Source organism: Pristiophorus japonicus, chromosome 13, assembly GCF_044704955.1.
Source record: "Pristiophorus japonicus isolate sPriJap1 chromosome 13, sPriJap1.hap1, whole genome shotgun sequence".
NCBI lineage: Eukaryota > Metazoa > Chordata > Chondrichthyes > Pristiophoridae > Pristiophorus > Pristiophorus japonicus.
Window position 1 is genome coordinate 14,793,653 of NC_091989.1, and position 12,605 is coordinate 14,806,257.

At 43.3% G+C, this 12,605-nt stretch overlaps 1 protein-coding gene across 1 annotated transcript in view; it reads left to right on the forward strand.

Annotated features, from left to right (window-relative positions):
* The first annotated feature begins 3,819 nt into the window (after positions 1-3,819).
* Positions 3,820-12,605, forward strand: part of LOC139278420 (uncharacterized) — a 110,293-nt gene continuing 101,507 nt past the window's right edge. Inside the window, exon 1 of the mRNA XM_070897175.1 lies at positions 3,820-4,318. Coding sequence (XP_070753276.1) covers positions 4,240-4,318 — 79 coding nt within the window. The 5' untranslated portion in view covers positions 3,820-4,239. The remainder of the gene's footprint in view (positions 4,319-12,605) is intronic.

Sequence of the window (12,605 nt, forward strand, 5' to 3'; positions counted from 1 at the left end):
TCGCTCAATCACCGGTGGTCGTGCCTTCTGTTGCCTGGGCCCCAAGCTCTGGAACTCCCTCCCTAAACCTCTCTGCCTCTCTTCTTCTCTTTCCTCCTTCAAGAGGCTCCTTTAAACCTACCTCTTTGACCAAGCTTTTGGTCACTTGCTGTAATTTCTTCTTATGTGGCTCAGCGTCGTTAAAGGTGCTATATAAATACGTTGTTGTTGTTGTTGAAGAAGATGGGAGGCCAGCCAGGAGTGCATTGGAATAGTCAAGCCTAGAGGTAACAAAGGCATGGATGAGGGTTTCAGCAGCAGATGAGCAGAGGCAGGATCGGCGTCGGGTGATGTTGCGGAGGTGGAAATAGGCGGGTTTGCTCCGAGAACTAGGGGCCATAAATACAAGATAGCCGCTAATAAATCCAATCGGGAATTCAGGAGAAGCTTCTTTATCTGGAGAATGAGAAACTCGAAGTACTTAAAGTGAATAGCATAGATGCATTTAAGGGGAAGCTAGATAAACACATGGTGGGTTGGAATAGAAGGTTATATTGATGGGGTTAGAAGAAGAGGTGGAAAGAGGCTCTTGTGGAGCATGTTGGGCTGAATGGCCTCTTTCTGTGCTGTAATTACGATGTCATACACTACACGACCGTACCCCCTGTAGTAAATGAGGAGTTTGGATTTTTGAAGATGTATTTTCCCTCTCTGCACATGTCGCCGACCATTTCAGGTGTTTTTTTTTTGGAAGGATGGATGACAACGTGATGCATTTTAAATCATACATAAGAAAAGTGATTAGGTAACCATAGGAAAGATTGCGCTATTTAAGGGACGACCTTGCGCCGCTGTGAGGGCAACACGGTCGTTCCATCTCGCGGAGACAGGAGGTTCCCCATTGTGACGCAAAGCTGAGAACAGCAGCCCCACTCAAAGATAAACAAAGTAACAACCGGAGACACTGAAACAACGGGAAACATTGTAACAACTGGAAGCTGTAACAACTGGAAACATTGAAACAACTGAATACTAACAGCTGGAAATATTGTAACAACTGAAAGCTATAACAGTTGAAAACATTATAACAGCTGGAAATTGCAGCAACTGGAAATATTTGAATAGCTGGAAACTGCAGCAACAGGAAACAGTGTGACAGCTGGAAACTGAAGCAACTGGAAACACTGCAGCAGTAGAAACATTGCAACGCCTGGAGACTGAAACAACTGGAGACTGTAACAGCTGGAAACATTGCAACAGCTGGAAACGGTAAAAACTGGAAACAGTGCAACAGCTGGAAACAAATAACTGAAAATTGCAACACCTGGAAACTGAAACGACTAGAAACATTTATCTGATCATTATCACATTGCTGTTTGTGGGAGCTTGCTGTGTGCAAATTAGCTGCTGCATTTCCAGTGACTGCACTCCAAAAGTACTTCATTGGCTGTAAAATGCTTTGAGACGTCTGGTGGTCATGAAAGTTGCTATATAAATGCAAGTCTTTTTTTCTTTTCATTGCAACAGCTGGAAACATTGAAACAACTAGAAACATTGCAACACCTGGAAACTGTAACAACGGGAAACACAGCAACAGCTGGAAACATTGCAACAGCTGGAAACTGAAACAGCTGGAAACATTGCAACAGCTGGAAACAAACAATTGGAAGCGTTGCAACAGCTGGAGATATTGTGACAGCTGAAAACTTTGCAACTGCTGTAAACATTGCAACAGTGGAAACTGAAACAACTGGAAACATTGCAACAGTGTGAAACTGAAACAACTGGAAACATTGCAACAACTGGAAAAATATAACTGGAAATATTGTAACAGCTGGAGATATTGTAACAGCTCAAAACTTTGCAACAGCTGGACTCTGAAACAACTGGAAACATTGCAACAGGTGGAGATATTGTAACAGCTGAAAACTTTGCAACTGCTGGAAACATTGCAACAGTGGAAACTGAAACAACTGGAGACATTGCAACAGTTCAAAACTGAAACAACTGGAAACATTGCAACAGTTCAAAACTGAAACAACTGGAAACATTGCAACAGTTCAAAACTGAAACAACTGGAAACATTGCAATAGCTGGAAACATTGCAACAGCTGGAAACTGACTCAGCTAGAAATATTGCAACAGCTGGAAACTGACACAACTGGAAACATTGCAACAGCTGGAAACTGAAACAGCTGGAAACATTGCAACAGCTGGAAACAAACAATTGGAAGCGTTGCAACAGCTGGAGATATTGTGACAGCTGAAAACTTTGCAACTGCTGGAAACATTGCAACAGTGGAAACTGAAACAACTGGAAACATTGCAACAGTGTGAAACTGAAACAACTGGAAACATTGCAACAGTGTGAAACTGAAACAACTGGAAACATTGCAACAACTGGAAAAATATAACTGGAAATATTGTAACAGCTGGAGATATTGTAACAGCTCAAAACTTTGCAACAGCTGGACTCTGAAACAACTGGAAACATTGCAACAGGTGGAGATATTGTAACAGCTGAAAACTTTGCAACTGCTGGAAACATTGCAACAGTGGAAACTGAAACAACTGGAGACATTGCAACAGTTCAAAACTGAAACAACTGGAAACATTGCAACAGTTCAAAACTGAAACAACTGGAAACATTGCAACAGTTCAAAACTGAAACAACTGGAAACATTGCAATAGCTGGAAACATTGCAACAGCTGGAAACTGACTCAGCTAGAAATATTGCAACAGCTGGAAACTGACAACTGGAAACATTGCAACAGCTGGAAACTGACACAATTGGAAACATTGCAACAGCTGGAAACATTGTGACAGCTGTGAACTGAAACAACTGGAAACATTGCAACAGCTGGAAACATTGCAACAGCTGGAGATATTGTAACAGCTGAAAACATTGCAACTGCTGGAAACATTGCAACAGTGGAAACAAACAACTGGAAACATTGCAACAGCTGGAAACGGAAACAACAGGAAACATTGCAACAGTTGGAAACTGAAACAACAGGAAACATTGTAACAGTTGGAAACTGAAACAACAGGAAACATTCCAACAGCTGGAAACGGAAACAACAGGAAACATTGCAACAGCTGGAAACTGACACCGCTGGAAACATTGCGACACCTGGAAACTGAAGCAAATGGAAACATTGCAACAGCTGGAAACTGACACAGCTGGAAACATTGGAACACCTGGAAACTGAAACAACTGGAAACATTGCAACAATGGAAACTGAAACAACTGGAAACATTGCAACAGCTGAAATATTTTGCAACAGTGGAAACAAACAACTGGAAACATTGCAACAGCTGGAAACTGACACAGCTGGAAACATTGCAACAGTTGGAAACTGAAACAACAGGAAACATTGCAACAGCTGGAAACTGAAGCAACTAGAAACATTGCAACAGCTGGAAACTGAAACAACTGGAAACATTGCAACAGCTGGGAACTGAAACAACTGGAAACAATGCAACAGCTGGAAACTGGAACTGGAACCATTGCAACAGCTGGAAACTGAAACAACTGGAAACATTGCAACACCTGGAAACATTGTAACAGCTAGAAAAAGGCAACAATTGGCGCGGGAACGTTACACTGTGTCTTGGAAGTTGCAACGAAGAAAAAAGTCGTCTCTTTTATTTATATATTTTTTTTTATACAAGTAACGTTTTGGAAAAGAAAAACCCCACAAGTAGCGCGACCCTTGGAGTTTGATGGGAATGAATAGCGAGGCCCGGCTGGCTGCGAGGACACACACTGACAGGATGAGGTCACAAGTGGAGCAGTTTGCTCAGGAAGTCCTGACTTGCTCCTCCTTTCGTGGCGGCCAAGTACGCAGCTTGCTTTCTCTTTCTTTCTGCCCCTCGCTCAAATAGTGCTTCCGCCTCGGCACAAGGAACCACTTAGGTGGGACGTTTTAGGTTTTTTCCTCCTCTTCCGAGAGCACGCAAGCCGATCGCGTTTTGAAAGGTTGCGAAAACGAAAAAGAAGAACCCCTGGAAGTACAAACACAAGTTTTTGCTTTTTTTGCGGTGGGTGCTGCCACACCTGAGGCGGTGAGAGCCTTCCCGGACAGATTGTTGCCAGTGGCAGGGATTCCCCCCCACCTCACGTGGAATTGTAGCACAATTGTTGCAAATACAACAAAAAAAGGAAACTTTTTCTCTCTCACCTTTGCCGGGGCGAAGGGGACGCATGAAGGCGAGGGGCTGAAACGCTGCTGGTCACCACCAAGTCCAGGGAAAACATGTCCACTGCTCGCCTGCCGCTCACCTGCGAGCAGCAGCCTTGCCCCCCAGCCTGGGATGGAAGTGCCTCTGGCCAAGGTGAGTCCCAGCCCTGGGCACAAAGCTCCCAATTCTCTATCTCTCTATCTCCTCCCACTATTGTGCTCAGCTACAGCGGGCAAAAACACATGGCCTCTTCCTCCCGCCATCTCTGAGGCCTGTCTTAAAAGTTGCATTGTTACAAGTCATATACTTTTTCCTTTTAAATCACAAGAAATAACTTTTAATGATTGATTACAGCCAAGAACCGAGTTGTATTTCCGAGATCTTTTTGAGCTATCAGCCTCCCCTAACTTTCAGGCCTATCTTAAAAAGTTGTCAGGAATATAGTTGTATTTATTTTAAAATTACAATAATTCATTGAAGCAAAGACCGAGTTGTATTTTTGGATCCTTTGAACAGTTTTACTGATTCAACCTTTCTCAGACTGGGTTGTATTTGTGAGATCATTTTGCTATCAGCCTCCCCAAACTTGCAGGCTTGTCTTAAAAGTTGCATTCTACCTCAGTTATCAGTGATAGTTTAAAAAAAATCACAAGAAAGGAGTTTTAATGATTTAATACAGCCAAGGCTGAGTTGTATTTGTGAGCTATCAGAACATTTCCAACAAGGTGACCGTTTGAGAGCGGGGTGTATGTGTGAAGGGCTGGTTGTGTAATGCATACACCTTTCTTGTCCTGTGTAGTTATTCTGAACATAAAGTGAGGCCTTGTCGAATTCCGCCGTTGTAAGCGTAACAACCATTTAAAAAAAAAAATCTTGGGTTATATTTCCTTTCTGAGAAAAGGTTATTGGTGCTTTAAAATTGCTTGCTAATGAAACAAGTGGACTTTTCTTTCACCTGGAGATAGATTTTTGAACAATAAGGGTTATGAGGAGAAGGCAGGGAAATGGAGTTGAGGTCAGGATAAGATCAGCCATGATCTTACTGAATGGCGGTGCAGGCTTGAGGGGCCAAATGGCCTACTACTCCTATTTCTTATGTTCTTATGTTATGTTCACCCTGCCCCAGTGGTGATGCTATAGCACTACCTCTGGTGGGAGGGCAAAATTACAGCGTGTTGGTTTACATAGGAGGTTTGCATTATAAGTGTGTAGATAGGAATTTTATAGTGAAAATCTAAAACTAAAGACAGATGTATGATTGATTTTAAAAGAAGGATTGAATTTGTCTGTGCCCTGGTCCAATTATCCCCGGACCTCCAACTCCACTTTAACTGAAAACTACTGTTGGTTTTCACTCCCCATGTGCAAAGGGAGATCAACTAGTATTAAAAAATATTCTACTATTTCTCGGAGGCAAGAATGCACACAACTCCATGCAGAGAGGTGCATACATATGGATTAAACAATTATTCCTTACATAACCTGTGAGGAAACTTGAACTGTCCCATCTCCAGTTTCAAGTGAGATGTACCAAGTTTGAACTTGGGTCGTCAATCGTGTGTTCAGAGTTAACTTGCTTAGATCTACACTTGTTTTGTATAACCAGGGTGTCTAGTTTGGCTCTCCATTTGATGGCCTTCTGTGATGCCGAGTGGAGGAATGAGGTGCCTCCCGCAACAGATCTTAGTGGGCCGGTTGATGTGATGCGTTCCAGGTAGCTTAGAGGAAGCGTTCATAGACTGTATTCGGGATGGTTTCTTACAACAATATAAGTTGTGGAACCAACCAAGGAGCAGGCTATTTTAGATCTGGTAATGTGTAATGAGATAGGATTAATGATCTGATAGTAAAGGATCCTCTAGGGAAGAGTGATCATAGCATGTTAGAATTTCAAATTCAGTTGGAGGGTGAGAGACTTGGGTCTTAAACTCGTGTCCTGAACTTAAATGAAGGCAATTACAAAGGTATGAAGACAGAGTTGGCTAAAGTGGACTGTGAAAATAAATTAAAGTGCAAGATGGTAGATAAACAGTGGCAGATATTTAAGGAGATATTTCATAACTCTCAGCAAAGATATATTCCAGTGAGAAAGAAAGACTCTTAAGAAAAGGATGAGCCATCCATGGCTAACTGAAGAAGTTAAGGATAGTATCAAATTGAAAACAAAGATATACAATGTTGCGAAGATTAGTGGTAGGCCAGAGGATTGGGAAATTTTTAGAAACCAGCAAAGGACAACTAAAAAAATAATAGAGAAGATTGATTGAGAGTAAACTAGCAAGAAATATAAAAACAGACAGTAAGAGCTTATATAAAAAGGAAGAGAGTAGCTAAAGTAAATGTTGGTCCCTTGGAGAATGAGACTGGGGAATTAATAATGGGGAAACGGAAATGGCAGAGACTTTGAACAAATATTTTGTATTGGTCTTCACGGTAGAAGACATTAAAATCATTCCAATAATAGATAATCGAGGGGCTATAGGGAGTGGGGAACTTAAAACAATCACTATCACTAGAGAAAATGTACTCAGCAAACTACTGGGACTAAAGGTGGACAAGTCCCCTGGACCTAATGGCCTACATACTAGGGACTTAAAAGAAGTGGATGCATTGGTTGTAATCTACCAAAGTTCCCGCAATTCTGGAGAGTCTCCAGCGGATTGGAAAATCGCAAATGTAATGCCTAAATTTAAGAAAGGAGGGAGACAGAAAGCAGGAAACGATAGACCAATTAGCCTAACATCTGTCATTGGGAAAATGCTGGAGTCCATTATTAAGGAAGTAGTAGCAGGACATGAAGAAAACCATAATACAGTCCAGCAGAGTCAGCATGGTTTTATGAAAGAGAAATCCTGTTTGACAAATTTGCTAGAGTTCTTTGAGGATGTAATGAGCTGGGTGGATAAAGGGGAACCAGTAGATGTAGTGTATTTAGATTTCCAGAAGGCATTCGATAAGGTGCCACATAAAAGATTACTGCACAAAATAAGAGTTCACGGGGTTGGGAGTAATACACTAACATGGATAGAGGATTGGCTAACTAACAGAAAACAGAGAGTTGGGATAGATGGGTGATTTTCAGGTTGGCAAACTGTAACTAGTGGGTGCCACAGGGATCAGTGCTGGGGCTTCAACTATTTACAATCTATGTTAATGACTTGAATGAAGGGACGAGTGTAATGTAGCCAAGTTTGCTGATGATACAAAGATAAGTGGGAGGCAAGTTGTGAAGAGGACACAAAGAATCTGCAAAGGGATAGAGTGAGTGGGCATAAATTTGGCAGATGGAGTATAATGTGAGAAACTGAGGTTATCTACTTTAGTAGGAAAAATAAAAAAGCAAATGATTATTTAAACGGAGAGAGATTACAAAATGTTGCGTTACAGAGAGATCTGGTGGTCCTTGTACAAGGAACAACAAAAGTTAGCATGCAGGTACAGCAAGTAATTGGGAAGGCAAACGGAATGTTGCCCTTTATTGCAAGGAGGATGGAGTATAAAAGTACGGATGTCCTGCTACAACTGTAGAGGGTATTGGTGAGACCACACATGGAGTACTGTGTACAGTTTTGGTCTCCTTATTTAAGGAGGAATATACTTGCATTGGAGGCAGTTCAAAGAAGGTTCGCTAAGTTGATTCCTGAAATGAAGGGTTGACTTATGAAAGGTTGAGCAGATTGGGCCTATACTCATTGGAGCTTAGAAGGATAAGAGGTGATCTTTATTGAAGCATATGAGGGAACTTGACAGGGTAGATGCAGAGAGGATATTTCTCCTCGTGGGGGAATCTAGAACTAGGGAGCATAGTTTCAGAATAAGGGGGTTGCCCATTTCAAACGGAGATGAGGAGGAATTTCTTCTCTGAGGGTTGTGTATCTTTGGAATTCTCTGCCCCAGAGCAGTGGAGACTGGGTCATTGAATATATTTAAGATGGAGATAGACAGATTTTTGAGCGATAAGGGAGTCAAGGGTTACGGGGAGCGGGCGGGGAAGTGGAGTTGAGGCCAAGATCAGATCAGCCATGATCTTATTGAATGGCAGAGCAGGCTTGAGGAGCCAAATGGCCGACTCCTGCTCCAATTCCTTATATTCTTATGTTCTTGCGGTCTGGGAATCATGACCACAGTCGCATTTCGGGTCGTCCCTCCTCTTCCACTCGTGGAGCAGTTGGCCACGTCGTCCGTGCCGTGTGCGGATTGGGTCGAGCGCTGTCTTCGAGGGAGGTCGAAGCCAGGGACCCACTGCTGTTGGGTTAGTGCTGAGGGGATGGTTCTTTCTGTTGCATGTGTCCCACAACTCCGTCCATCTGCATCTACCCTGTTTAAGCCTTTAAGGATTTAAGAGAAAGAAAGAAAGAAAGACTTGCATTTATATAGCGCCTTTCTTGGCTGCCGCATGTCTCAAAGTGCTTTATAGCCAATGAAGTACTTTTTGAAGTGTAGTCACTGTTGTAATGTGGGAAAAGAGTGGCCGGTTGTCTCAGTCGTAGCTTTGTGAGTCAGAAGGTTTAAGCCCCAGTCCAGGAATTTGAGCACGTAATCTAGGCTGACACTTCAGTGCAGTACTGAAGGAGTGTTGTACTGTCGGAGGTGCCGTCTTTCGGATGAGACATTAAGCTGAGGGGCCCCGCCCGCCTGTTCAGGTGGATATAAAAGATCCTGTGGCATCATTCAAATAAGAGCAGGGATTTCTCCCAGTGTCCCGGCCAACATTGAGTCTCCAAAAAACAAATGAACTGGTTATATATCTCATTGTTATCTGTTGGACCTTGCTGTGTGCAATTGGGCTGCCAGTTTGCTGACAAAATAAGTGACTGCACTTCAAAAGCAGTTCATTGGCTATGCGGCACTTTGGGCCATCATGAGGATGTAAAAAGTGTGGGAGGGGGGGGCGGTGGGGAGGAGGAAGGAAAGTACTTCCATTGGTGCAAGTTCTTCAAAAATTTTACAGATCCAGTTGTGGGTATATTAATCCACAAAATGTGGTACTAGAATCATTGATTACATAGAAACATAGAAAATAGGTGCAGGAGCAGGCCATTCGGCCCTTCGAGCCTGCACCACCATTCAATAAGAGCATGGCTGATCGTTCACCTCAGTACCCCTTTCCTGCTTTCTCTCCATACCCCTTGATCCCTTTAGCCGTACCAAGGCCCTGTACAACTGCAGTAAGACCTCCCTGCTCCTATACTCAAAACCCCTCGCTATGAAGGCCAACATACCATTGCCTTCTTCGTTTGCTGTACCTGCATGCCAGCTTTCAATGACTGATGTACCTTGACACCCAGGTCTCGTTGTATCACCCCTTTTCCTAACCTGCCGCCATTCAGATAATAATCTGCCTTCGTGTTTTTGCATCCAAAGTGGATAATGTGTATTTGTAAAGCATGCACTCCCATGTTCCGCCACCAGTGAGCTCATCCCCTGAAGTCCCAAGGGATCCCAGCATCCCTTGGGAGCACTGTATATAAGCCGGCCCCTAAGGCCTGTTCCTCACTCTGGAGTGTCTTATTAAAGACTGAGGTCACTGTTACTTTAACCTCCCTGTGTGCAGTCTCATCTGTGTTAGGAACACAATAATAACCTCACATTTATCCATATTATACTGCATTTGCCCACACACCTAACCTGTCCAAGTCACCCTGCAGCCTCTTAGCGTCCTTCTCACAGCTCACACCGCCACCCAGTTTAGTGTCATCTGCAAACTTGGAGATATTACACTCAATTCCTTCATCCAAATCATTAATATTTATTGTAAATAGCTGGGGTCCTAGCACTGAGCCCTGCGGCACCCCACTAGTCACTGCCTGCCATTCTGAAAAGGACCCGTTTATCCCGACTCTGCTTCCTGTCTGCCAACCAGTTCTCTATCCACGTCAGTAAATTACCCCCAATACCATGTGCTTTAATTTTGCACACCAATCTCTTGTGTGGGACCTTGTCAAAAGCCTTTTGAAAGTCCAAATACACCACATTCGCTGGTTCTCCATTGTCCACTCTATTAATTACATCCTCAAAAAATTCCAGAAGATTTGTCAAGCATGATTTCCCTTTCATAAATCCATGTTGACTTGGACTGATCCTGTCACTGCTTTCCAAATGCACTGTTATTTCATCTTTAATAATTGATTCCAACATTTTTCCCACTACTGATGTCAGGTATAACCGTCTATAATTCCCCGTTTTCTCTCCCTCCTTTTTTTAAAAAAAGTGGTGTTACATTAGCTACCCTCCAGTCCATAGGAACTGATCCAGAGTCGATAGACTGTTGGAAAATGCATCCACTAGTTTTAGGGCCACTTCCTTAAGTACTCTGGGATGCAGACTATCAGGCCCCAGGGATTTATCAGCCTTCAATCCCATCAATTTCCCGAACACAATTTCCTGCCTAATAAGGATATCCTTCAATTCCTCTTTCTCACTAGACCCACTGTCCTCTAGTACATTCGGAAGGTTATTTGTGTCTTCCTTCGTGAAGACAGAACCAAAGTATTTGTTCAACTGGTCTGCCATTTCTTTGTTCCCCATTATAAATTCACCTGAATCGACTGCAAGGGACCCATGTTTGTCGTCACAAATTTTTTTTCTCTTCACATATCTATAGAAGCTTTTGCAGTCAGTTTTTATGTTCCCAGCAAGCTTCCTCTCGTACTCTCTCTTCCCCCTCCTAATTAAACCCTTTGTCCTCCTCTGCTGAATTCTAAATTTCTCCCAGTCTGCCGATTTGCTGCTTTTTCTGGCCAATTTATATGCCTCTTCCTTAGATTTAACACTATTCTTAATTTCCCTCGTTAGCCACGGTTGAGCCACCTTCCCCATTTTATTTTTACTCCGGACAGGGATGTACAATTGTTGAAGTTCATCCATATGATCTTTAAATGTTTGCCATTTCCTGTCCACCGTCAACCCTTTAAGTATCATTTGCCAGTCTATTCTAGCCAATTCACATCTCATACCATCGAAGTTACCTTTCCTTAAGTTCAGGACCCTGGTCTCTGAATTAACTGTGTCACTCTCCATCTTAATAAAGAATTCTACCATATTATGGTCACTCTTCCCCAAGAGGCCTCGCACAACAAGATTACTAATTAGTCCTTTCTCATTACACATCACCCAGTCTAGGATAGCCAATCATCTAGTTGGTTCCTCGACATATTGTCCAGAAAACCATCCCTAATACACTCCAGGAAATCTTCCTCCACCTTATTGCTATCAGTTTGGTTAGCCCAATCTATGTGTAGATTAAAGTCGCCCATGATGACTGATGTACCTTTATTGCATGCATCCCTAATTTCTTCTTTGATGCTGTCCCCAACCTCACTACTACTGTTTGGTGGTCTGTGATCAACTCCCACTAGCGTTTTCTGCCCTTTGGTATTCCGCAGCTCCACCCATACAGATTCCATATCATCCAAGCTAATGTCCTTCCTTACTATTGCATTAATTTCCTCTTTAACCAACAACGCTACCCCACCTCCTTTTCCTTTCTGCCTATCCTTCCTGAATGTTGAATACCCCTGGATGTTGAGTTCCCAGCCTTGGTCATCCTGGAGCCATGTCCCCGTGATGCCAATTACATCATATCCGTTAACTGCTATCTGCGCTGTTAATTCGTCCACCTTATTCCGAATACTCCTCGCATTGAGGCACAGAGCCTTCAGGCTTGTCTTTTTAACACCCTTTGCCCCTTTAGGATTTTGCTGCAATGTGGCCGTTTTTGATTTTTGCCTTGGGTTTCTCTGCCCTCCACTTTTACTTTTCTTCTTTCTATCTTTTGCTTCTGCCCCCATTCTACTTCCCACTGTCTCCCTGCATAGTTTCCCATCCCCCTGCCATATTAGTTTAACGCCTCCCCAACAGCACTAGCAAACACTCCCCCTAGGATATTGGTTCAGGTTCTGCCCAGGCGCAGACCGTCCGGTTTGTACTGGTCCTACCTCCCCCAGAACCGATTCCAATGTCCCAGAAATTTGAATCCCTCCCTTCTGCACCACTCCTCAAGCCACGTATTCATCTGAGCTATCCTGCGATTCCTAATCTGACTAGCACGTGGCACTGGTAGTGATCCTGAGATTACTACTTTTGAGGTCCTACTTTTTAATTTAATTCCTAGCTCCCTAAATTCAGCTTGTAGGACCTCATCCCATTTTTTTACCTATATCATTGGTACCTATATGCACCACGATAACTGGCTGTTCACCCTCCCCCTTCAAAATGTCCTGCAACCACTCCGAGACATCCTTGACCCTTGCACCAGGGAGGCAACATACCATCCTGGAGTCTCGATTGCGGCCGCAGAAACATCTATCTATTTCCTTTACAATAGAAGCAGCTATCACTATAGCTCTCCCACTCTTTTTCCTGCCCTCCTGTGCAGCAGAGAAACCCACGGTGCCATGGCCTTGGCTGCTGCTGCCCTGCCCTGATGAGTCATCCCCCC